This window comes from Callorhinchus milii, unplaced genomic scaffold, assembly GCF_018977255.1.
Source record: "Callorhinchus milii isolate IMCB2004 unplaced genomic scaffold, IMCB_Cmil_1.0 Scaffold1, whole genome shotgun sequence".
Taxonomy (NCBI): Eukaryota; Metazoa; Chordata; class Chondrichthyes; order Chimaeriformes; family Callorhinchidae; genus Callorhinchus; species Callorhinchus milii.
The window spans coordinates 23,429,596-23,457,410 of record NW_024704742.1 but is presented as its reverse complement, the minus strand read 5'-3'; the positions used below and the strand labels follow the sequence as shown (position 1 = coordinate 23,457,410).

The following is a 27,815-nucleotide window of genomic DNA, read 5'->3' as shown; positions in this document are numbered from 1 at the left end:
TGATGTGGAACTAATTGGTGAATGCGAATTCATATGGACGACGAGTCGAGAAAACAACAGTTAGTTTGGACGGCGGGCGGGCGGGGGGCGCTTGGGGACATTTCTGGCTAAAGGCTCCTCCAGAGGGAGGATTCCTGCTGTTGATGGGCACGGGTGAGACAGACCGTGGACAAGGTGGAGGAGGGGAGCACATAGATTACTATTATTACTCTCTTTGGTGAACTTGGGCAGGGAAAGCGGATTCTCTCTATCCTTGGGCATCGCGAGGGAGGATGGAGAATGCCCTCACTCCCGGCGCCTGAGCACAAGGGAAGGGATTGAGGTTACTCACTAACCCGGGACATGGGACGGGATGGGGGGGAAAGCGGGTTCATCGCTAAAGAATAGTCAGCGTATGGAGAGCAAAAGGCGCAGCTGACTCCGTGTACGGGGAGAGAGAGCTCCGGTAGCTGCTATGGCTGAGCACGGGGGGGAGAAAGCGCTGATAGGTATAGCTCAGTACAGAGGGGAGGAGCTGATAGCTGTAAACGCTGGGTACAGAGGGAGGGAGATGATAGCAGGGTACAGAGGGAGAGATCTGGGTACAGAGGGAGAGATCTGGGTACAGAGGGAGAGATCTGGGTACAGAGGGAGAGATCTGGGTACAGAGGGAGAGAGATGATAGCAGGGTACAGAGGGAGAGATCTGGGTACAGAGGGAGATATCTGGGTACAGAGGGAGATATCTGGGTACAGAGGGAGATCGCTGGGTACAGAGGGAGATATCTGGGTACAGAGGGAGATATCTGGGTACAGAGGGAGATCGCTGGGTACAGGGAGGAGAGATGGAATCGTCATTAGTGGACAAGAAGGTTTATTGCAGATATTATTTTGAGCATGGGTCGAGGGAAAGTGCCACTATTGTGTACAGAGTTCCTGCGTTTAAAAATAGGAACTCTGGGGATTACCTGAGCGTAATTTAATATTTATGTCATTATTAGAACAATTAATATTTCATTTTTCAAACGTTCAATCCGGAGTTTAAGTTTTACAACAAGAATAACAACAACTACTTGCATTTATATAGTGCCCCCAGGCGCAGGATAGCGTGTCAGAGCCCTCATTCAGCGAACTATTAACATAATTCAAGTGAATAATGCATTCTAAACTTTCTAGAATATAACTAGTGTCACAACACATTTAGATACACATTGCCATTGGAGTTTAGCGTTTTTGCAGTAATTATTATTATTATTTCATTAATTATTATGTGGTGTCAGAACCCTGACCGGCTCTTCACTTCACTAATGCACACTTCAATTTACACTTACTCAACCAGGGTTAACAGCGCTATTTATATTTATGCCATTTGCGTAGGATTGCTTTACTTCAGAACATTCAGCTGGAGTAACAAGTGTGAAATTGTTGCTGGGCGTAGCACTTTCCCAGTACAGTAAAGCCGAACTCTCTAATAGGTCCCGCAAAGGGTGAGAGCGGGGTTTAATTATAAAATCTTGATACTGGGAATAGGCTTAAGCAGTAATCCTTTCTAATAAAGTCTGTGGTGTAAATTAACTGGAAGTCGTCAGGGGTCTTCTACAGGAGCCATGGGCTGTATGCAATGCCAGATCATTGCAGATGGCTCCTGTGTTCTCGTTGTAATTGAATGTCTCATCGTGATTGAAAAATGTTATTTCTCTCCTGTATTCCATGTTAATGCATTAAGGGCACAGTGAGACGGCAAGGAACACGAGATGGCGATTCCATCCATTTCTGAAAGAGCTTGGGGAAATCAAGGCGGTTTTGTGTCTATCTGCTGACCATCTGCAAACACAATATATTGTAGAGTGGGAATAGAGGGCAAATACTGCTCTAATCTCACATGAGAATCGCCTGCTATTGTCGAGGTGGCATACATTAAGATTGATGAGAGATTAAAGACTACCCAGGTCTGAACAATCAATGGAAATGACAATTAATTTGGAATTTTTTTTGGCAATTACTCATAGACTGATTGCCTTGGCCATTTCGCGCATGGACCTCATTTGATATCTTACACATTTCTAAACTAAAACTAAACTACATTAGAAACGTATCTTTAGAGAGTTGGAAAGCGCTGCGCCTCTGGGATCCACACACGCCATTCCACGGAGTACAACGGGAAGGTGTTTTTGTACATTCATATCGGGTCTGTTTGTGGCTTATAAGTGCTGATTTCATTCCACAAAACGCTGCCATTGACATACACGACGTGAAAAACAAACCTGGTCACGATCGTACATTGGCCTACTATAATATTTTGTATTAATATTTATTGATATTTTGGAGCGTAGCACGGTGCGTTAGACTATATTGTGTGTATCATAATATTTAGCCATGTCTTTGCCACTTATGTAGTTCTATGGACATTATAGGTTTTATGATTCCGTGTTTCGAAACCCATCAGATAAACCTCTGTGTATTTTACAGGCATTGTGTTTCCCAGTGCTTCCGCTGTGAGTGGTATTCCTTCTGTATAAATCCCCCTGTACTTAGTAATTATTACAATGAAGTGCATCCAGCTGGAAACCAAACTGGGCAGCTGTGAAATGCGCATTCCTAGTCTCACAAAACAACAGCAATTCCCATTAAAAAGAAGTTTAAATATTATATATACTATATATAGTGTATATGTTATATATACATATAATTCCGAGGTTAGCACAAGTTAAAAGCTAATACAAAAATGGTTGTTGTTCGAATTCCAATTTTTTCCTTGTTTTGACAATTTTGAACAACGCCCTAAATAAGTGTATAATTTGGTAAATGCAGTGTAGGACTGTGCTTGCATTTAGTTCAAATGAATGGAATGACTATTTGGCCAATACATCCTACAGGCTATTGCATGGAAATTCAGAAATAACACAAATTGGAACTAAGGTCACTGTTAATTTTTAAAAAAATGAAATTTGAAGTTATAAATAAAACGCCTCGGTCCGTACTAAAATCAAACGTTATTTTTTTAAAAAAATATTATGAATACTACGGTCCTACTAGTAACATAGCAGCTTAATTTTCAGCCGTGTGTTTTTGGGGGGCAATACTTTTCCTACTCTCTCTTTTCTCTATTTTCGCAGTATCTGATTTTTGGCGAGTCTTTCTTTTGCTCGATCTTAACGAAAATGTAAAAAAAAAAAAAAAGTTGTTAGTAAGTCGCCCTTTATCCTGTTCCAGGACCGGTGAATTTCACCACTGCTGTCCAGCTCATCGCCCCGGTGGTGGTTGCTAAGGGAACCTTGTCAATCACGTCCTCAGAGCTTTACTTCGAGGTGGACGAGGAAGATCCCAGTTATAAAAAACTAGATCCCAAGGTAAGGCAACGCTGATGCATCGGACTCTGAATTTAATGACGACTCTTTTAAGTGCACCAGATTTTAACCCCAGCGCAGAAACTGCACTGACCGCACAAACACTATCGTGTTTTCATACGATGGAGGGCAAAGACTCATGACGTTGAATACAATGCCACAGCAGAGCAGTGCTATCCTACACACAGTTGCTGGAAAGCAAAATCACGAATGGGATTATAATATAGTTGACATAATTATGTACAATTTAAATAAAATGCAAATCCTATAACAATTGCAATTCGGTTCCCTAAAGTACGCCCAGCGTGCCAGTATGATTCAGTCCTGCACGCGAAATATACTGCTTTTGACATTGAGATGAGATAGCCACTTGCGTTTCTGCTCTGGAGTCTCTTTATAAGAGATTTTTTTTCTCTCGCCTCCTTTCATGACCGAAGTCTTCATATATTAAATCGCATTTTGAAACAGCGTTACGCACGGTACGAAGTTTTATCGAGTGTGGTGGTGTTTATGGAGGTTTCCTTTTTTTACAAAGGTGGAGTATTAATTATGAACGCAAAATGTATTTCCCACAGCCAAGAGGAAAATAAATCTGGAAGGTTAATATCTGCCCCAATCTCGCACACAATCAGCAAATTCCCATTCTTTCAGACGCCCTAAATCGTAGGGCGGTTCTTTTGTTTTTATTTCCTCCTCAGACACCAACACCAGCTGTTTGTTTGGCCGATAAAACATTTGTTGATGCCTTCTGCGTGTTCCAGTAAATGAGCAGACTGTTTTCCATGATTGTGGTTACTTAAATGCAAGGATTATTATTGTTCCGCGCCCCTGTTCATATTTACATATTAGCAGCCGTAACAATATTTTTGCTCCTGAAGTCGTTAATTAATTGTATTTCAAATCATTTCGACTCAATTTGAATGCTGTTGTGCAATTACGGAAGTCCTGAGAGAATTATTCAGATGCATTAATAATTGGTACATTATAGCCACTGAAATCTGCCAACAAATCAGAGCCATCTGAATATTTCACCAGATAATTCTGTCATTGACGGGCGTTTAGCTGACATTTTTATCCACCGAGGTGGTGCATTCTCTCGGCTTTGGATGGCGATGGTTGGGTTTGAAGCTGCACTTTACTCCCAGATATAACAATGAGCTGCTACTCCCTTGGTTTTGTGATTGAATTGTATTGATATTGTTGACTAGCGCTGAAATACTGGTCAGGTTCAGAGTGGTTTCCCGCCTTGTTAAGGGGAATGATGAGACTAGTGTACTGAACTGCTTTATGTGAAGCATTATCGCGTTTGCCTTTGAACCATGTTACCATTTTATACCATCTCACCATAGATACGTATATATGTATGTTTTACAGTTCAGATTAACTATGCAAAAGCATAATTAACTGCTGTGCTCTCGGCTCTGTGGGTGTAAGACAATAAGGTTTGACAAACGCTATTTGGTAATCCACAACACTGCAATTCTTCGATATGAATAGACGCGTCCGTTTAGCAAAAAAGGCACATTATTTTTTAACAATATCCTTAATTATTTGTACAGTGCCCGTCTCGAGTGTCAAAAGACCACATTGAGAGACGAGCCCGATTTGCGATGATGTATTGGAGGGGATTCTGCCAGTTTATATCTGGATGCTCAGCTTCTTATACAATACGATGAGGTGGAATTAACGCGTCACAGCAAAATGTTGTCAAAAGTTGATCTTACGATAAGTTTAAAAAGTATTGATTCTACAAGTTTTAAAGGATCCATATTTTCTGCTAAATCATCACTGTTGGTGCCTGACATCCTTCCGATTTCGGGAGTTATAAAAGGACATAGCGCAGTGACTGAAAGGAATGGGAAGTGAATTCATAGATGTGTGTGAAACAGTGCGATCAAACTTTATCCCCTTTCCTGCATAAGATCAAGAAAGGTATGTGGCCCTCTGAGAACCACGACAATATATCCAACTACTTACTGTATATAGTTTTTTTAAAAAATATATATCCTGGCAACGTTAGAATATTTTGAAATTAAAATTTGAAATCGCCAATAAAATGGAATACAGTACTACAACTGCGGGTTGTGATTCCCATTAGTTGGGGCCCAAATCTCATTTAGATTTTAGTCCGTATTTGTGTTAAAATAATACTTCTGAGTATCAAACAAACGTTTAAAGATTTTAGCCCGGAAATTGCAATGCGATTTTCTATCGCCCTGATAGTCTTTATTTCCCCCCTCAAATAATGTATCAGTATTTTCTCTGTTCACAATGCATTTTGTTTTATGAGAAGCCCGTGAGTGTGTAATACCGAATCACCAACCGACGTTACGAACGAGATGAAAATATCGTAATATTCAATTCAGTCAATTCGGGATTAAGTATCTGTCCGGGGTGGAAGCGGATAAAATTAAATTAGAAGGAATATAAATCTCCTTAAAAGCTTATTCCTAAAGCAGTGATCTCCTTTCCCTCTTTGCCCACAGTGCATAAGCTGTTTAGTTTTGAGCGATTTTGTAAGGAGTGGCTGTTGTTTGTCCTTAACACCAGAAACCAAAACAGCCTGACAAGCTCTTACCAGATTTGAGGCTCTGATAAGATCTGCTGATAACCCTGGGCTTCACACTTACACCAATTTGACTTTAACCCGACAGTAGCTGGAGAGCTGAAAGCTGACGAGCTGGTCTGAAGCCTGTTGAATGTCCCCTCGCAAACCCTCGATTTTTTTTAAAAAAATCATAGTTCGGATATATTTCAAGGACTAATCCCGAATTGACTTGAGTTCACTTGAACCTTCCGTTAGGTATATCGTTCTTTAAAAACCGATAACCTTCCTGACTCGGTACAATCCCAGTGACCTGTGAGAGTGACTATTTTGCTAATATTAAATAACATTTGAACTGCTATCCATTCAATCAATCCAGGTTGCTGTAGTTAATATATATATAATTTTAGCTTGAGGTTTGTTTTAATTTTTTTAAAAAAACATGTCTCTGTTTTAGAATCTATTTGGAGGGTTTTTCCAAACAGAGATATTCCACAATGTGAGGTGGTCACAAAATATTAAGGCAGCATTTAAAATCCCAATTCGAATATAGATTTGAAAATTGCGATAGTTTCTGTTTATCTGATAACCAAAAATGTGATGTTAAAATCGAAACTTTTCTTTTCATTAATGAATTACTACTAAAATCATGATATCTCTGTTTGTATCTTTTTATATCTCTGGTTTGTCAGAATTGGGGTGGGCTCGTATGTAACTTCAACGCGGTGATGTAGGGAGATTTCCACAGTAGATGCTAAAGTTCAGAGTAGTGTTCCCTCTCACTAAGAGGTACCCCTACAGATATAAGTGGAGCTGTAACACTAAACAAAAACACTGAGTTTCCAGTCATATCAAAACTCCATATTCTGAACCCTCCTCGAGCTCTGTCATCTACATCGGATGAAAATAACCCACAAGGAGTACACGATTGCTCTGTAGCCGCCACATACTTGATTTGGATGTGGTCCCGGTGGCCTATCGGCCGCAGTGATTCCGGGCCTTCCCGGATGCCATTGTTGGTGACTGTTTTATTGTTAGGCTACAGTTGGAGCTGCCCTGTCCCCCATCTTCCCTTGTAAACCAGAGCACATAGCGGTGCCCTGTTCGGGTTATCGAGAGCTGCTGCTGTCTGCATCCGAGGTTGGATTTTGCGGATGTATTATGTTTTAGGCCCTAATCGGCCGTTTTGACTTTCTTCCACTTTTTTCTTTTTTTTTAAAAAAAACCTTTTTTTTAAAAAAAAAGGCTTAGAACCCATTCACACCATTGCACGTGAGACAGAGAAAGTTTAGTTTCGCCCCAAATGCATCGATATATTTACTGGAGGTCACCTGAAATCTTGACTATTTTTCAAAGAAATTCTTCAGTAATAACCCGACTAATGTTTCATTTTTCGGCGACTCGACGTTTTAGGAAGTGATTTTCCCTGTCAGTGAGATGCCGAGGTGTCTGAAATATTTTGAAATAAGTCGACGCAGCTTCTGACCAGACTTTAAAGGAGTAAACACGACAACAGATAAAATAGTTTATATGTAGAGTTTGAATTATTTGAAGTTACGTTATTTTTTAAAAAAAATATTGCAAAAAGGATAACTAATAACCCATGAAACGAGATGAAAGGGAACTGGAACTGGACCCATGACATTTACTGTTTAAAATACTGAAGTTATTTTGAATTGTGTTTTTTTTTGTTGACCCTTTGCACAAATACAAGCGATGCTTTTACTTGTAAATTTCTTCTTACGGCGCCGGGGGAATTGAGCATATAAATACGTTTTATGATTCATTTAAAATGCATTGCATCGCAATGTTAAACTCGAATTTGCCAAGCAGCGATCTAACCAAACTAACTCGCTCACATGTAAATTAACTGACAAAAAGTGCAGTAAGGTAAATAATTTTATTACCATTATTACACGTCTTTTTCAGGGGCACAGAATCTGGAATTGGCACGCAAAATACATTTCACAACAGAAATTGCCTTGGCCTTTAAAAGACTGCATACTTAAATAAAGATTCCTCGCAGGCTGACAACATCCAAAACAAGTTTGTCGGTTACATTTACCGTAGTTTAAAATGTACCTTAGATCTGTTTCACGCCAAAGTCCGTTTGCTTCTCTTAAAGCCTCTGTTTAATTATTAATAAGTTCACACCGTGTGCCTTGCGCTAATTGCTGAATAAGTTTGCAGGGATCACAAGTTTTACTATAGCTTGTCGAGGCTCTTTGCGTTGGTAAGAATTTCTCTCGCCAATCGCCAAGTCTGTTTCGCTGCGCTTTCCAGGGCCGAATGGGGCTTTCCTTGGAAAAGATCGAGGTTAGGGAGAAAGTAATGAGGACACCTCCGGCACTGGAGGCAGGAGATGAGCTGGAGGAGGATGCCGTTCAGCCTGTCGCCGAGGCACGACTCGTCCCAGTCGGTTTCTCTCGGGTGTTTCTCGCACTCGTAGAGCAGCAGTGTCTTCATGTGGTAGTTATTGAGCGGCTGCCCCGGCAATTCCAGATGCCGATCGCGCAGAGTCTTTAAAACCGAGAGGCACTTTTTCCTGCAGCCCGCCATCAGCAGCCTGTTCTCAGCTTCGCCGAACTGTAAAACCCAGGCATCGCTCTCGGCAGAGCTCTGCTTGCCTGTCAGGGAGTAGCACTCCTTGGAGAGCAGGTTGAAGCCTTCTGCCTTGACCTCAGCCACTCGATTGGGTCCTGGCCACGGGATGTGCGGCATGGGCCACTGAGCCGCGCTCCTGGGCCAGATGCCTGTGCACTTGAAGGCTGGGGTGATCTGCACCACGTAGCGCTCCCTGATCCTCAGCCTCACCTCACTCGTATCCGCTACCATCTTCACTACATCCCGATAACTGCATTTGTCCACTGCCTGTGCCACCAGGGTCTGAAACCTGGAGCGGATCTTTCTGGCTGACAGGTAGCCCGATGCTGTGATGAATTCGACCCAAAGGGACATGCTCCTCTTGCGGCCGTCGCTCAGTTTGAGCACGGCACAGCCAGGCAGCGAGCCATCGTCCACGAAGTTGAACACCCCCATTTGGTTCAGGTACAGGACCACCTCAAACTCTGTGGGGGCGATCACCTCCAACCCTTCGAAGCGCGTCTCGATCTCGCTAAGAGAACTGATGAAGCGGGGTTCTTGGACTTCCACTTCTTTGAGGACATCGGAAACTACTTTGCACACTTCCCGAATGGTCTTTGCGATCGCGGCTTTCCGAGCTTGGCACCGCTCGTTGTAGTACTTGTTCAGCTGGTAGACCAGCTTGGCTTGAGCCGCGATCATGTTGGGACAGTGGTCCGGGCTGTACACCGGAATCTCGTTGTACGTTGACGGATCCAATGCTTACGGGTGTTCAGTGGGCAGCCACTATTTAGATGGAGACCTGAAACGTGTGCATTGGACCTAAATGGTTCAGAGAGAGAGAGAGAGAGAGAGGAGAGAGGGAAGGAGAGGGAGGCAAATCGAAATGACAACCTGAGACCTCCTTAGCTGCCAGCAATTCTTCAAATAAGATGCCTTTTTTTTTTAAAGTAGTGGCATTTGTCGCTGTTTTGAAACGTAAAATGTAAATGACCAAAGTTGGCTCTTATCTTTCATCTCCCTCCCTCCCTCCCTCCCTCCCTCTCCCTCTCTCTCTCTGCCTGTGATTCTCAGTGTTTTTATTGCTATGACCACTTTTGCCCACGCTCAGGAAGTGTGTAAGAGTTTAGTTTATGAATGGTCCCCTGCCAGCCGCGCAGGCGCTCTGGGCGCCGGGAGGCCGGACCACCCCCCCCCCCCCACACACAGACGTGCGGCGGCGGCGGCCCAATCACAGGGCAGGCTGCCGCCCGGGGACCAATCACAAGGCAGGCTGCCGGCCGAGGACCAATCACAAGGCAGGTTGCCGCCCGGGGACCAATCACAGGGCAGGCTGCCGCCCGGGGACCAATGAGCGCCGGCGGGGCCGCAGATTGGACACAGAGGGTTAAACAGCAGCAGAGGCTGAGCTGCCACATCGCCGGCTGGCGGCCCCCTGTCTCACTCCCTCCCTCCCTCCCTCACCCACCCACTCACCCACCCAGTCACTCCCTCTCTCACCCACCCACCCAGTCACTCCCTCTCTCACCCACCCACCCAGTCACTCCCTCTCTCACCCACCCACTCACTCCCTCACCCACCCACCCAGTCACTCCCTCCCTCACCCACCCACTCACTCCCTCACCCACCCACCCAGTCACTCCCTCCCTCACCCACCCACTCACTCCCTCACCCACCCACCCACCCAGTCACTCCCTCACCCACCCACCCACCCAGTCACTCCCTCCCTCACCCACCCACCCACCCAGTCACTCCCTCACCCACCTACCCACCCAGTCACTCCCTCACCCACCCACCCAGTCACTCCCTCACCCACCCACCCACCCAGTCACTCCCTCACCCACCCACCCACCCAGTCACTCCCTCCCTCACCCACCCACCCAGTCACTCCCTCACCCACCCACCCAGTCACTCCCTCACCCACCCACCCAGTCACTCCCTCACCCACCCACTCACCCAGTCACTCCCTCAACCACCCACCCACCCAGTCACTCCCTCCCTCACCCACCCACCCAGTCACTCCCTCACCCACCCAGTCACTCCCTCCCTCACCCACCCACCCAGTCACTCCCTCACCCACCCACCCAGTCACTCCCTCACCCACCCACCCAGTCACTCCCTCACCCACCCACCCAGTCACTCCCTCACCCACCCACCCAGTCACTCCCTCACCCACCCACCCAGTCACTCCCTCACCCACCCACCCAGTCACTCCCTCACCTGCCCACCCACCCAGTCACTCCCTCACCCACCCACCCAGTCACTCCCTCCCTCACCCACCCACCCAGTCACTCCCTCACCCACCCACCCAGTCACTCCCTCACCCACCCAGCCAGTCACTCCCTCCCTCACCCACCCAGTCACTCCCTCACCCACCCACCCAGTCACTCCCTCACCCACCCAGCCAGTCACTCCCTCCCTCACCCACCCAGTCACTCCCTCACCCACCCACCCAGTCACTCCCTCACCCACCCACCCAGTCACTCCCTCCCTCACCCACCCAGTCACTCCCTCACCCGCCCACCCAGTCACTCCCTCACCCACCCACCCACCCAGTCACTCCCTCAGCCACCCACCCACCCAGTCACTCCCTCCCTCACCCACCCACCCAGTCACTCCCTCACCCGCCCACCCAGTCACTCCCTCACCCACCCACCCAGTCACTCCCTCACCCACCCACTCACCCAGTCACTCCCTCAACCACCCACCCACCCAGTCACTCCCTCCCTCACCCACCCACCCAGTCACTCCCTCACCCACCCAGTCACTCCCTCCCTCACCCACCCACCCAGTCACTCCCTCACCCACCCACCCAGTCACTCCCTCACCCACCCACCCAGTCACTCCCTCACCCACCCACCCAGTCACTCCCTCACCCACCCACCCAGTCACTCCCTCACCCACCCACCCAGTCACTCCCTCACCCACCCACCCAGTCACTCCCTCACCTGCCCACCCACCCAGTCACTCCCTCACCCACCCACCCAGTCACTCCCTCCCTCACCCACCCACCCAGTCACTCCCTCACCCACCCACCCAGTCACTCCCTCACCCACCCAGCCAGTCACTCCCTCCCTCACCCACCCAGTCACTCCCTCACCCACCCACCCAGTCACTCCCTCACCCACGCAGCCAGTCACTCCCTCCCTCACCCACCCAGTCACTCCCTCACCCACCCACCCAGTCACTCCCTCACCCACCCACCCAGTCACTCCCTCCCTCACCCACCCAGTCACTCCCTCACCCGCCCACCCAGTCACTCCCTCCCTCACCCACCCAGTCACTCCCTCCCTCACCCACCCAGTCACTCCCTCCCTCACCCACCCAGTCACTCCCTCACCCGCCCACCCAGTCACTCCCTCCCTCACCCACCCACTCACCCAGTCACTCCCTCACCCGCCCACCCAGTCACCCAGTCACTCCCTCACCCACCCGCCCACCCAGTCACTCCCTCCCTCACCCACCCAGTCACTCCCCCACCCACCCAGTCACTCCCTCACCCGCCCACCCAGTCACTCCCTCCCTCACCCACCCAGTCACTCCCTCCCTCACCCGCCCACCCAGTCACTCCCTCCCTCACCCACCCAGTCACTCCCCCACCCACCCAGTCACTCCCTCACCCGCCCACCCAGTCACTCCCTCCCTCACCCACCCACTCACCCAGTCACTCCCTCCCTCACCCACCCACCCAGTCACTCCCCCACCCACCCAGTCACTCCCTCACCCGCCCACCCAGTCACTCCCCCCCTCACCCGCCCACCCAGTCACTCCCCCCTCACCCGCCCACCCAGTCACTCCCTCACCCACCCAACCAGTCACTCACCCAGTCACTCCCTCCCTCACCCAGTCACTCCCTCACCCACCCACCCACCCAGTCACTCCCTCCCTCACCCACCCAGTCACTCCCTCCCTCACTCACCCAGTCACTCCCTCACCCGCCCACCCAGTCACTCCCTCCCTCACCCACCCACTCACCCAGTCACTCCCTCACCCGCCCACCCAGTCACTCCCTCACCCGCCCACCCAGTCACTCCCTCCCTCACCCACCCACCCAGTCACTCCCTCCCTCACCCACCCAGTCACTCCCTCCCTCACCCACCCAGTCACTCCCTCACCCGCCCACCCAGTCACTCCCTCCCTCACCCACCCAGTCACTCCCTCACCCACCCACCCAGTCACTCCCTCACCCACCCACCCAGTCACTCCCTCACCCACCCACCCAGTCACTCCCTCACCCACCCAGTCACTCCCTCACCCACCCAGTCACTCCCTCACCCACCCACCCAGTCACTCCCTCCCTCCCTCACCCACCCACCCAGTCACTCCCTCCCTCACCCACCCACCCAGTCACTCCCTCCCTGACCCACCCACCCAGTCACTCCCTCCCTCACCCACCCAGTCACTCCCTCACCCACCCACCCAGTCACTCCCTCCCTCCCTCACCCACCCACCCAGTCACTCCCTCACCCACCCACCCAGTCACTCCCTCCCTCACCCACCCAGTCACTCCCTCCCTCACCCACCCAGTCACTCCCTCCCTCACCCACCCAGTCACTCCCTCCCTCACCCACCCAGTCACTCCCTCACCCACCCACCCAGTCACTCCCTCACCCACCCACCCAGTCACTCCCTCACCCGCCCACCCAGTCACTCCCTCACCCACCCACCCAGTCACTCTCTCCCTCACCCACCCACCCAGTCACTCTCTCCCTCACCCACCCACCCACCCACCCAGTCACTCTCTCCCTCACCCACCCACCCAGTCACTCTCTCCCTCACCCACCCACCCACCCAGTCACTCTCTCCCTCACCCACCCACCCAGTCACTCCCTCACCCACCCACCCAGTCACTCCCTCCCTCCCTCACCCAGTCACTCTCCCAGTCACTCCCTCCCTCACCCACCCAATCACTCCCTCACCCACCCACCCACCCAGTCACTCCCTCCCTCCCTCACCCACCCAGTCACTCCCTCACTCACTCTCTCATTGTCTCATCTACTCACTCACTCACTCCTTCATCCACTCACTCTCTCTCACACTCATCCAGTCACTCCTTAATTCATTCACTCCATCACTCTCTCTCTCTCTCTCTCTCACTCACTCACTCACTTACTCACTGGCTCGCTCCACATCTGTTCTCTCACCCTTGTGGCCGACCGTCGTTTCTCACGCACAACGGTTATGTTTATTGCCCCCCTCCCACCCCCACTCTCTGGAGCTCTATCCCCGAGTCCCCCAACTCTCACCCCCTTCATCTCATTCAAGCTCCGTCTCAAGACCTGCCTCTTTGATGACCCCCGTCTCCTTCCCCGTCCCCTGAAACCCCCTCGGCTCGCACCTCCGGCTTGGATGCCAGGCCGGGACTGTCGGGTGCTGCGGGACCTGCTCCAGACCCCAGAGGTGCTATAGAAATGTAAATGTGTACTGTGTTCTTTGCAGCAGTGCATCTTTACTGAATATAAATTGTTGCATTACATCCAAGTCTCGATATGTGATTTTGAATGGTGATTTATTTCGTATAAACCTACCCCCCCCCCCAAAAAAAAAAAATAATAATCCCACATACCTGCGAGCAGCTTCCACTAACTGTCCATTTAATGCCACTCATCTTTTTCTCTCTCTCTCTCTCTCTCTCGCCACATATTCGAATGGGAGACCGCGCTCGGGGTCCAGTTCCGCTCACTCTCGCTCCGCATCTCCCAAATGAAACGGAATCAAATGAAATCTCCAAATTTTACAAATGAAAACAATTGACGCAATTTTTCAAACGGATTTCAGCGAAGTTATTTTCCGATGCAACTGGAACAAGAGGCGTTGAAGTGCCTCGGCCCGTTTTTTTTTTCTCCCCACCCCCCCCTCATCCCCCCCCACCCAGCTCCCCCCCCACCCCCTCCCCTCCCCCGCGACTGATCTCTTATCGACCAGGGGTAGGGGGGGCGTGCGCTTGGTGTTTCCCTGGGCTGGGGGTGTGGGGGGGGGGGGGGGGCTGTGTGGGAGGGGGGTAGGGCTGGGGGTGTGTGGGGTGGGGGGGGGTAGGGCTGGGGGTGTGTGGGGGGGGGTAGGGCTGGGGGGTGTGGGGGGTGTGGGGGTGTGTGGGGGGTGGGGGGTAAGGCTGGGGGGCTGTGTGGGGGGGGTAGGGCTGTGGGGGGGGGGGGGGTAGGGCTGCCCCCGCTTTGTGCACGAGTTAAAACTCCACTGCCCTTCACTGAATGCACTTTTGCAACTGCTGGAGAGGAGGAGGTGACTGACTGTGATGTTATGCTTTAAAACTAAACCTTCGTGTTGTTCTGACTCGGGGATGGGATGGGATGGGATGGGATGGGGGAGGGAGGGAGGGGGTCTTTTTGAGCGAATCGCTTTTACTCTTGTTGGTTGTCCCTGTGAGCCGGAGCCGGAGGGTGCGGGTAAGGGTGCGGGTGCGGGTGGTGAGGGTGCGGGTGGTGAGGGTGCGGGTGGTGAGGGTGGTGGTGAGTGTGCGGGTGGTGAGTGTGCGGGTGGTGAGGGTGGTGGTGAGTGTGCGGGTGAGGGTGCGGCGGGTGAGGGTGCGGGTGGTGAGGGTGCGGCGGGTGAGGGTGCGGGGGTGAGGGTGCGGGGGGTGAGGGTGCGGCGGGTGAGGGTGCGGGGGTGAGGGTGCGGGGGGTGAGGGTGCGGCGGGTGAGGGTGCGGGGGGTGAGGGTGCGGGGGTGAGGGTGCGGGGGTGAGGGTGCGGGGGGTGAGGGTGCGGGGGGTGAGGGTGCGGGGGGTGAGGGTGCGGGTGGTGAGTGTGCGGGTGGTGAGGGTGGTGGTGAGTGTGCGGGTGAGGGTGCGGGTGGTGAGGGTGCGGATGGTGAGGGTGCGGGGGTGAGGGTGCGGGTGGTGAGGGTGCGGCGGGTGAGGGTGCGGGGGTGAGGGTGCGGGGGTGAGGGTGCGGCGGGTGAGGGTGCGGGGGGTGAGGGTGCGGGGGTGAGGGTGCGGGGGGTGAGGGTGCGGCGGGTGAGGGTGCGGGGGTGAGGGTGCGGGGGGTGAGGGTGCGGCGGGTGAGGGTGCGGGGGTGAGGGTGCGGGGGGTGAGGGTGCGGGGGGTGAGGGTGCGGCGGGTGAGGGTGCGGGGGGTGAGGGTGCGGGGGTGAGGGTGCGGCGGGTGAGGGTGCGGGGGGTGAGGGTGCGGGGGTGAGGGTGCGGCGGGTGAGGGTGCGGGGGGTGAGGGTGCGGGGGGTGAGGGTGCGGCGGGTGAGGGTGCGGGGGTGAGGGTGCGGGGGGTGAGGGTGCGGCGGGTGAGGGTGCGGGGGGTGAGGGTGCGGCGGGTGAGGGTGCGGGGGGTGAGGGTGCGGGGGGTGAGGGTGCGGCGGGTGAGGGTGCGGGGGGTGAGGGTGCGGGGGGTGAGGGTGCGGCGGGTGAGGGTGCGGGGGGTGAGGGTGCGGCGGGTGAGGGTGCGGCGGGTGAGGGTGCGGGGGGTGAGGGTGCGGGGGGTGAGGGTGCGGCGGGTGAGGGTGCGGGGGGTGAGGGTGCGGGAGGTGAGGGTGCGGGGGATGAGAGTGCGGGGTGTGCGGGTGCGGCTCTCGAGCGCTTTCCAAACGCGCAATTTTGCAGCATCTCCCAGTACACATCGACCACAGAATCAGACTCCGAGTAGTTATTTTATTTAGTTTTTTTAAAAAAAAACAAAAAAAAATAACAATTCGCTCCATTTCGTGTTTTGAATACTACTTACGGTTTCCTTTTCTTTAAAATCAAATGCAAACAAATCACGCCTTGAATCTCGACTTCTGTCGAGGCCGAAGGTGAGGCTGGAGGTGAGGGGGTGAGGCTGGAGGTGAGGGGTGAGGCTGGAGGTGAGGGGGTGAGGCTGGAGGTGAGGGGGTGAGGCTGGAGGTGAGGGGTGAGGCTGGAGTTGAGGCTGGGGGTGAGGGGGTGAGGCTGGAGGTGAGGCTGGAGGTGAGGGGTGAGGCTGGGGGTGAGGGGGTGAGGCTGGAGGTGAGGCTGGAGGTGAGGGGGTGAGGCTGGAGGTGAGGTGAGGGGGTGAGGCTGGAGGTGAGGCTGGAGTGAGGGGGTGAGGCTGGAGGTGGGGGTGAGGCTGGAGGTGAGGTGAGGGGGTGAGGCTGGAGGTGAGGCTGGAGGTGAGGGGTGAGGCTGGAGGTGAGGCTGGAGGTGAGGGGGTGAGGCTGGAGGTGAGGTGAGGGGGTGAGGCTGGAGGTGAGGCTGGAGGTGAGGGGTGAGGCTGGAGGTGGGGGTGAGGCTGGAGGTGAGGTGAGGGGGTGAGGCTGGAGGTGAGGCTGGAGGTGAGGGGGTGAGGCTGGAGGTGAGGGGGTGAGGCTGGAGGTGAGGGGGTGAGGCTGGAGGTGAGGGGGTGAGGCTGGAGGTGAGGGGGTGAGGCTGGAGGTGAGGGGGTGAGGCTGGAGGTGAGGTGGGGGTGAGGCTGGGGTGAGGGGGTGAGGCTGGAGGTGAGGGGGTGAGGCTGGAGGTGAGGTGGGGGTGAGGCTGGGGGTGAGGGGGTGAGGCTGGAGGTGAGGGGGTGAGGTGGGGGGTGAGGCTGGAGGTGAGGTGGGGGGTCCAGTTCAGACCCCCATCAAACCGGTACAGAGCGAACCTCCCGGTACTAACGCGCACTTCGATACGGCGTTGTTCCCCGAGACCAGAGGTGTATTTTTTTTGGAGGAAGAAATAGAATTCGAAGGCACGAAATCGCGACTTTTTTTTAGAAAAAAAAGAGTTATTTTAAGCGCCGAATTCTCGACGAAAGAGCAATGTCATCTCCTCAGCAGAACAACCCCCATCGCGCGGAGTGAGTAAATGTGACCCAATAATAATAATATATATTATAAATGTGACCCAAATACCAACGGCTCTTCTCGCCCTTTTGTGGGAGACGTCAATTAATTCAGTCACAAACACTTCAACCACCGGATTTCCAGGGCTTCACAGCACATTATGCTCTCACTTCTCGCATTGCACTACGACCGCATTTATTTACTGTTTTTTTTATGTATACATATAAAAAATAAAAAAAACTAAGAAAAAAAGCTAAATCTAAATGAATACCACCGAAAATATACATTCAACGCGGTTTGAAGCGGAGCTTTCGAACTGCCACCGTATTTTGCCCGAAACGTCCTCGGCGCACAATCCCGTGAAAGAAAGCAGCGAGTCTTCTCCTTGTGCATGAATAATTAAAGGCCACCGTATCAGAAGCTGTAATTGAAGAGCCTTGCCACCCTCCAGCACCGTGTTGGGGTTGTTTTTGAGTCCCATCAGCACTTCCTTGAAGGTGCATTAAATAGAAAGTGGCAGCCTGGGCTCTTAAAGGAATCCGCAACGAGTGAATGAGTGAGGGAGACAGGAACAGAAAGGGGCTCTCCATCTTGAGAGCCACTTGAAAGCCCTCAATGAATTGAACTACATTCACTCCTTTACCACCTCTCATCATACTTCAACTAATGAGCCCAGGGAGGAGAGGAGGAGAGGAGGAGGTCTGCTCCTGACAATAAATACATTATGGGAGGCTGGCCTTTTTTTCTTTTTGCTGCTCTACAACATGTTTGTTTAGCTCTCTCTGTGTTTACTGTGGGTGTTGCAGCAGGGAGCAACAGCATCTTTATCTGTAAGGTCTGAGGGAAGGCACACCAACCCCGAGGGGGGTAAAATAAAGCTAACATATGCAAGACCCCCGCACAAACATTCCTTTGTTCAAAGCGATGAGACTCTATTGTTGCTATTCTTTTTACTTATAATAGGTGCAAACTATTTATATATTTTATTGGCAGGTTCCCACTCAGTAACCCAAGGGTATTACATACCATTGGCCTATTTTGTAACCAATAATGAAGGGAATTGTGAGAACTGTTTGTCATAAATTGTGCACTCAGCTACTAATTAAAAATGAAACATCCCTTTTTCTCATACTATGGTTTGCAGTTCAAATCAATGAAAATGATCTCAACACAACTAGAAATGCTCCAGCCTTCCAGCATTTGTATAAATGCAGGGCAAATTCTGTTCTGGCAGAGTAAAGTGTAATAGGTCTTTACAGTGATGTGCTGATTTCTCTTACTTGCATTTTGTTCCCTTGATTTTTAATGACCAGTCTGAGGAAGCAAAGCTATGGACTGCCAGGTAGCTTTGTTTGGATATTAAAAACCCAGTTTATCGAGGTCAACTCAAGAATCACTGATTCTTTGATAGATACAACATAGTTACTTTATTAGTTTAACCTTATATATAGCATATTTGTCTATGGGTCTTTGTGGGTTTGAGTAATTGCAGGGATTATAAGTACATAGCAGTATTACTTTAATGTTGCAATACACATTCATTTGCTTCAGTTTTTGAAGCAATTCCCATCTTGAAACAACAGTAAAAGTATAATGTAACTGACATGGATCTGATTTTAAGTGTTGCTCAAGAAGGTGGTTTAAGAATTGAATTGATGCTCATAATTCTAATCTAACTGCTGCTATTGCAAAACCAATTATTAAAGTTGAAACTTTAAATTTTTAAATGTTCGAGATTTGGTTGCGTTTCTTTTTAATAACTAGTAACCTGCATTTGGTGCCTGTTAGCGGCACTCTGTTTTTCTTGAATCCAGACTGAGGAAAGTGATTCAGAGCAGCTCTAAATTCCTTCACTGCAGGCACCACATCAAGTCTAAAACATGTTAAATCATTTCCCAAATGTATAGCATACTGTACTTATTTTTTTCCAGTTTCTGTAGGTAAAGTTCACCTGTGAAATATCGATATTGAATAGGCTTGCATCACAATTTTTTTAAAATCAATGTGCATTTTAATTTTCTGCTAGATTCGCAATATTTGTAATTTACTCACACTTATAGATTTCAAACTCCAAATGTTTAATTATAATGCCCTATTGTATTTTTGAAAAGTTACTTTTACTAAAAGAATGGTGTTTTTGTTTTTGAATATGTTTGTTTTTGAATAAAAATGAAAAGTTCATTTTTGTGAAAATAACATGTTAAAACAAATTGTACTTCTCATCTTACTTTTTCTACACTCAACATTTCTCCTGTTCAGTTTTAATATTAAAGAGTTTACTATTGTAAATTCATTAGGTTATGTGATTATCCATTTTATTTTGAACTTCACTAGATTGACACAAGTTGAGGTTATTTCATGATTGAGACCTACCTATCCACTTCCAGCAACCAATCTAAAACATTACACCATTTAAAACATTTAAATTGGAATGTAAATTGGAAAATATTTCTGTTATATCTCTATGTGAGCTCTATAGGTGATACAAAGGAATTCATCTGGCAGATGGGTAAAGTTATGGTGTGTATATACAATATGTACATATAATGAAATTTGCAACGTATTTTGATTTTTTTTGCATTTTGTTGGATGTGGCAATTAACTGTACCTGATGCTTATTATGTACTGACTCAGCATTTTTTGAGTTACGTTAAGTGTCTTTATGATCTTTTGGAAAAAAAACATATGTGCAATGGTTCTGAAATAATTTAGGGAACATAGTTGTTTAAATTGTCACCGAGACATGTGAACATAGCAGAAATAAAAACAACAAATGTGTCCTGGAGAAAAGTTAGGTATATTCTGTAATCATTTTTGCTCATTTTTAAAATGTCTGAAATGTTATAGACAAATTAGAAATGGAATCTGATTATACCCAAAGAATTATACTCAGCTGATTTGACAGACTAAAACCATCTTTCAATGAACTATAGTCCTGCAATCTCTTTCAGAGCCAAAATACACCACAGTTTAAAAGCATGCAACGATCAACGATTTAGTACATTTTCCTCCTTCAAAACCAGTGACCAGCTGGTACTGCAGAAGATTGTGTGTGTGAAATACTTCCTGATTTGCACTGTGTGAGCAGATGAGCACAATGATGCTAACAAATCATGACATCACATCATGACTATTTGTAGAGTTGAATAACTGTGCATCTTTCATACTTCTGTAAATTGGCACATCCAGACAATTCTAAATATTTTAACTAAAACAAAAGCCAAAGATGAGGAAATAATTGTAAGTTTTTACATGTCTGTGTGTTTATTTTAGTTTGAAAGCATGATGAGTGACTTAAGTTTGCCCAAAAACTAGGCATCTTAACTGTAGATTGAAAATGTGGAAGAAATCCTTTGGGTGCAGAAATCTAAATCTAAGAATTTAAGGGGTTAACAAAGTTAATACATGTTACTATACTGTAATATGTAATTTATAACCAGTATAGCACAAAAGGATTTGTTTTCTAAATTATGGTCAGAGTTTATCTAGAGAAAACTGAAGTTATTCTATTCCATGTATAGGTTTTAAATTTGGCCGTAATAATTTGCCAATGGATCCGTTGCAGCTGTTATAAAATCTATTATTGCTATTTTGAAAGAGAAGAAAATGCCATGCTGAAATCATTAAAAGAATCAAATTTTCAGCCACATTGAGAGTCTCATGCTTGGATTCACAAAGTTGATTTTAGGTTATTGGTACAATGATACGTAGCTAAATGTTTGCACTGTTATGGAAGGAATATTCCATTTTGAACATTAGAAGCACAATACAGACTTGGTGGATAGTATGCCAAAGTTCTTCATCGTGGATTCGATTTATGCGTTGTGTAAGCAAAGTAAGTACAATGGGAAAAGCTAGATGGAAATATCAGTGTTATGTAAACGGTTTCATTGTGCAGATTACTGAGTAGTTCCAGTGACATCACTATGGAATTTCTTTGCACAGTGCCATCTGTTGTCGATTGCGATATCACCTCCATTTAAACAAAGTATTTCACGGAGGTTACATCATCACATGTGATTTAGGTTTAAAGAAATGTTGGATTATTTTTGTATGTTTTTGGTATATCTTGTCGCATGCTTTGAATGTTGGTTTTTTGGTTACCTGATTTTGTTGTTTTATTATTTTACGCATTCCTGGAGGCTGACGAATTAATGGCCATTGACCACGTGCTCCATAAAGTTGCACTGTGTAACCATTTATAGAAAAATGATACGGGTGGGGGGTGGGAAAGAGAAGGAAACATGAATGTCTTGGCCTGTCACATTAATAAATTCCTGCATTGGTGATGAAGCTCAAATTGCTGAAGGGAAATGTGGATTTGAAAGGAAATTATTCAGTGATGCATGCTGTACTCTTTTCTCTGGTTGGACTGGCTAATGGTTTTGGTAGGTGCCTCAATCTTGACAGTTGTAATCCTGTTTACTTCTAAAGAGAAAATATTTTTTTTTGGGGTAGAATTTAACTATCTGGCATGTCTGTCTTCTCCAAATCTTTTTTTTTTAACTGTTGCGTGTTTATTTACCACACTATAGATATGTTGTAAAACATCTTTAACAAGATAATGAAGTTCAATGTTTGGTCTCAGGATGAAATATACATTTAAAATGCATACACTACATAGTGCAATCATGCACTGTTTAATAGGTTGATGCAATCGAGTGTGTTATAAATAGATTTTCTTAGAACAGGAATGATTACACCAACTTTATTTTTGGAACACAGTGTAACCAAATTAAAATATTTTCATTGTTTCTCTCTGGGTGGACAATAGTAAGAGCCCACCCACTCTGCTGAAATTATTCTCATGAAAATTTGATAAATTGAGGTAACAGGCCGGATTTTTTGATGCCAAAAATTAATCTTTGGAAAACAGCCTTGAATTTGGAGTACACCCCTAATATTTGACCTTGTAAGGTTTATTTTGGAAGTGTGGGTATGATTTTGCACTCAGTAGATTTTTGTTTTACTCCTACTTTTCTAGGCAAAGACTACTTTTTTATTGTTAGCATAAACTGTTTAGATACATATTTGGAAGTGGGGATAAATGCTGTTCAATAATAATAATAATCATAGTAATGATCCTTACATTTGATATAACACCTAATCACGTGTTTGAGACGTCTCAAAGCGCTTCACAGAATATACTGTAAAGTAAATTGACTGTCAATAACTGGTGTTTTCTACATGTTTTAATGATTGAGTGATATTGCACAGTTTGTGCCAATTCTGCATGATTTTGGCATCCATGCAATGCAAGAACCTCATGCAAGTACAATGTCAGGATCCCAAACCCAGTGAAGAGAAGTGGTATAGGACCACCTTGGATAGTCACATCAATTCACTTTGCACCAAGTAATGTAACTGCTGCTTCAACTGCTGCTGTTGAAAATCGAATATTTTAACTTGAAAATGTTAAGTTTAAAAGTTCCCAGGAAGTCCTTTGGACTATTTATCATGTTTTGAAAGTTATTGATTGGGAATCAATCAAAAAATCATTGATTGATTCCCAGCTTTCATCAGGATCCTGCTTTTAAAAAGGTGTTTTGAGGAAAGTGAAAGCAAGGTGAATATCTTCTGATGTGACTGCATGGACCCTCACTATTTTGTGGTCTTTTATAATCAAAATGCACATGTATGAAATTGTCTTCAAATTAACAGAGAAAATAAACATTCCAGCTTTCACAATGCGGAACTGTATCTAGTTGCTTATATTTATTTAAGGTAGATTTGAATGATCAATAAATTGTCTCATCTTCAGGGAATTGTGTTTGGAACGTTGCTAATGTAAACTATGCCAACCCAATTCTGTGAATGCTTAGAATCTTTGAAGTTGCCAAAAGCAATGATAGGCATCTGCATATCCCCATTTGTAAACATTTACATTGTCTTCAGCCAATTTCACTGATATAATAATTTGTAGTTGAAATTCTTTTTGTAAAATATCATCAATATGATGAATAATTCACCTGTCAGAATTGCCAACATTCCTCCTGTGTAATCTTTACTTAAGCTTTCAATCTTTATATATCCAGAGTCTTAGTTTTGGTGTCAATAGTCTGACTCACAACTTCAGTGCCAAGTGAATGTGTTAGTTCAATTAGTTGCAGTTTTGTATTTTTCAGCTGACGTCCAATATGTAATTGTTGAACAGAAACGTGGTTTGGCGAAACATTTTATAAGTGGAAAGATTCTTGTTATAACCATTAGCAATGGAACTTTGTCTTACAGAATGTCTGAAATTGAACACAAGTAACTTTCAGCAGTAGCAGTACATCATCAAGCTTGTTATTACATAAACGTTTGAGGGCTCCATGTGTTTGAGGTTTATAAAAGAGCTGTCACAAATAAAAACTGTAGGCATGTGAAGATAGCATTGGGACTTAGTTTATTGGTACAACATTGATTTATGTCAAGGACTGAAACCTTCATGTAACTGTTTAAAATGCATTCTTCTCCTCTGAATCACTCTTCATCTCTGGAAGGCTAGTGTTCTTTGTAAGTTTATACAAAACCTTTAGCAGTGCTCTGGGAAGAGAACAGATTATGTTTGAACTTTATTTGTTACAACTACTGTGCATATTTTGTCGAGCTACTTCCCTTATTAAAATATATGAATACGTTTGATCATTGGCAGAAATATTTGCTTTTCTGATGTGCATTATATTTTAATTTATTCCAGAATGTCTTGTCTGTTTTTAAAAAAATACATAACAAATATTTTTTACAGCAGGAAACATTCTTGTTTATTTACCAACTAAAAGTTTTCAATAGGCAACAGTTTTTGTGCAGGACTGCCCAAGATTACCCAGTGTGGATTTTCTAGATTTTCCCCTTCACTATCTATTCTTATTATCTGTAGTTCTTAAGAAGCCTTCATTTCATTCCATGCTTCATTCCGACCTGCTTGTCAGCACAGCAAGGGGCTGGCTAGGTGGGTTTAAACTGGGTTCTGGTGATTGTGCAAAACTTTGATTTATGACTGTGACTGCTTCACATGATCTGGTTGCTGGAACTGGACACTGTCCATGATCTTTCACTTCACTATCAGATGTTCACACAAAAGAACATGACATGGTAACAGACGCTTGGCTTAACAACAAGTTGAGTCTAAAACAAGTCTTTGCCAAATACTTTAAGCCTATCATTAATTATCATGTTTGTACTTTTTGTAGAAATTCTTTATTATAATAAAGTAAGATAAATTGTGCAGCTACTGACGTTAACCTGTACAATTCAATGCTGGAAATCACATCGATGCAGCTAAGGAACGTACTTACAGTGTCAAGTACTATTATATTTAGTTTTTTAAAGAAAGACTCCTATATCGTGCAAAATATTTAAAATATACAATATTTTCTCATCAAATACTGAATTATTTTGAGTCTCCAGATTTATTGGAAGGCCATTCAGCTGATGTCTGTTACGTAGGAAATAATCTGGATTAGCAGCCTTTCCCATTTTGGGTTCTGATCCGAGGGTGTCAAAGCTGGGCAAGTTTAATATCAGCCAAGTTCTGTAGCTCAGTTACCTTCTAATCAGCATCCAGCTTGAGAACAGCTGCTGAAAAGCTTCATTAGGTATGGAACAGCCCATTGATGAATGTTCTTGATATCAAGCGAGAATGTGGAAAATGGAAATGGCAAATCTTCACAGAGATGGAAAAGAAGCTTAAAAATGATCATCTGGTGGATCCGGTTGTTTTCCTTATATCTGTGAGATTATCTTTCCCATTCTTGACTGCAACCTTCAAGCAATGCAATTCAAAACTCACATTGTGACTAAAGCTAGTTTTGAGAAATAAAGGGGCTGTGAGAAATAAATTGTCATTTAGTTCTTTTGTGGTGGAGTCCTGTAGCTCAGTGGTTAGAACACTCGCTTTGCAAGCGAGAGACCTGAGTTCAATTCCAGGCAGAGGGCGAAACCTTGGGCAAGTTTCCTTACTCCACACAGAGCCTAATAATAATCCCTCCAAAAAACCCAAAACAATAATAAATTGTTCATTTTCAATCTACGACTGTTTGTGGGACATTGCTGTGCGCAATTGGCTGCCGCGTTCACCCACAAATATACAGTCAATTCGCTTTACAGTGTGTTCTGTGAAGCGCTTTGGGACGTCCTCCCGACGTGAAAAGCGCTATATCAAATGCAAGAATTATTATTATATTATTATTAAGATTTGTAAAATCTTTCTCGATCAAGCTGCTATTCATTTTTAATAAAGTTCTAAATGGTGAATAAACCAGCAGTTCTGCTGATTGTTAGTGATGACTTTTATGAACAATCAGGCATTTTGAAGTCATTTTGCATCCACTTATTTAGTGATGCTGGTTGTAGTACTTCATTGGTGCACGGCAGTTGATGAGGCACTTTTTGATTCAGAAAGAGAAACAACCATTTTTGTCGTGATCATTTGTGAAGCATTGATGCATATTGTAATTTGTTGCAGCATTGGGCAAACTGTTTTCTGTTTTGGCACTTTTTAAATAAAGGCATTGCCTTTTAAGGTGCTTTTCCTTCAGATTCATCACACATATTGCTGTCAGATATCACAATCTGCTTGCTTACAGTGTGTTAAAGGAATGGTGAACTGTTTTGTGGCTTTTTTGACCTCTGTATCTTGCTGGTGTGCAGCATGTTCTGCAAGAGACCAAAAAATTCATGACCATTTTGTGTGTGTTTTATCACACTCCAGATGAGAATTTATGATGGAGTAACTTGGAGAAGTTTGATGTGTTCTAGGGCTTGCCCCAACTGATAACGCCCTTGTTGGTGTGAAAGTGTGATGCAGATTATGACAGTTACAACTTTCTGCTTTGTTTAAGCTGTCAGTGGATTTCCTGACTCACTGCTGAGGGCAGTGGTGTGTTCAGTTTGAATGCACTCGCTCTAAAATGGAGAGACTGCACCATCCAAGCAGACCTCACCCAGGGCTAATTGATGAGGAGGGTATGGAAGCAAAATTTACTGTTCTGTTGACTTGTTCCGTATCGTTAGGAGTTCTGAAAGCATCATGTAGTCACGGCCCCTTTCTTGTCAGATTGGGCCCTAGACAGGAGCTGACAATCAAATAGGGCAAAAGCAGGAACCAGCACCAGGAGGATATTGATTTTTCAGTTATCCTTAAGTACTTTGTACTATGGATAATGGGTGGTGGAGGCAGGTATGTCATTATCAATGAGCTCCAGAACAGTAGCCTCAACTCGCCCCTCATATTTCCTTCAGCATTGACAGAGAATATCCAGTGGTGGTCAATAAACTGTTCGACCTCTTTTATGACAAGCATGTAAAAGAATTCTGAGCACATACATTTATCGTTATGTCTGTCTTGGTGTGCACATGCTGGGGTGGATTTCATTAGTAAACAGTGTGACTAAAGTGTCCCTGATAATTGAACAAAAGGTAAAATGCTGGGTTATGTAACAGCACAAGCAGGGAGTATTCTACATACAGGATAATTTATCTGGAATTAAAAGGAAACCTGCTATTCCCTTAAAACTGCTTTGTGTAATTTTGTCGTGTTAATATGTATACAGTATATCCAGTGGCTTTGTTAGTTAGGTGTTCATAATTTGACTCACTACCTCATGACATGTGCAATGTGAGTATTCAAATTAATTGCATTTTTGTATATTTCTGCAGACTTCTAAATGTTAGCCTGAAACAAGGTATGCCTAAACAATTTATTCGTAGAAAGCTTCTTGTTACAAGAATCGCTATTCATATTCATTCAAAGATTAATATTCATGGTGTCCAGGAATTAGAAATGACACACGCTTTAGACACAAGTTCACTTTCCAGTTCTTACTGTTATTCACACTTGGGTGGTGGTGGTGGAGGAAGGTGTCTGCTGTTGGGTGAGTTTAGCAGTTGATACTTTCAGTCGGGCTTTTTCCAGAATGATTTGAATGCATAGCTCAACCAGGGAATGGCATTGATGGTATCCATGGAGGAGTCCACAGGCCGAGTGTCATGCCCACCCAATAGCGTTGTTATTTTTGGAGGGGATTGAGTGTTCCAAAGATGTAAGCTACAAATTATTGCAGCTCCGGTTTGTGATTGGGTAAGATATGTCATTCAACTAAGTCTGTTTTCGTTGTTCGGAAGAAAGTGTAGAATCTAACTCTCAAACATTATACCAACTGTCATATTGCATGCTTAGTCTGTACTTTAGAAACAGATGCTGACAATTTTAAAACTTTAAAACAGGCTGAAATGAAACAGAAGCGTAAATGTTTTGAAAAACTTCCTGAAATAACCGATTGCTATGGTTTCTTGTTTAATTTTTATTCTGTGTGACACAGAACAGAAGTCTGAAGCTGGGTCATGACTTTGCTGCTGAGAGGCACCGACGGACAGTGATACTTTTATACATCTGTGATAAATGCTGTTACTTTCTTGTGTACCTCCCACCTCAGTGAAGAAATAGCTATGATATGCAGTGGTTATTTGGTATTTGGACCAAATTTGTCAAATATATAAAATCAGCGTAAAAGCTGCATGAGATCGGGCATTAAAAGGAAATTATTATAACTAATTATCTGTCAATTACCTAAGAAAGTAGCATTAAGAAAAATATTGTTTTCTCACAATTACTTTTAACAACTGAAAAATGT

General features: G+C 46.2%; 2 protein-coding genes across 3 annotated transcripts in view; one reads left to right on the top strand and one right to left on the bottom strand.

The window, feature by feature from the left end:
* Window positions 1–27,815, top strand: part of lrba (LPS responsive beige-like anchor protein) — a 430,270-nt gene that overhangs the window by 238,623 nt on the left and 163,832 nt on the right. For both annotated transcript variants that reach the window (XM_007904022.2, XM_007904021.2), the window contains one exon: window positions 3,192–3,328. In XM_007904022.2, the coding sequence (XP_007902213.1) occupies window positions 3,192–3,328 (137 nt within the window). The remainder of the gene's footprint in view (window positions 1–3,191; window positions 3,329–27,815) is intronic.
* Window positions 7,757–9,600, bottom strand: mab21l2 (mab-21-like 2). The gene has a single exon (XM_007904020.2). The coding sequence runs from the start codon at window positions 9,153–9,155 to the stop codon at window positions 8,076–8,078; it is 1,080 nt and encodes a 359-aa protein (XP_007902211.1). The 5' UTR covers window positions 9,156–9,600; the 3' UTR covers window positions 7,757–8,075.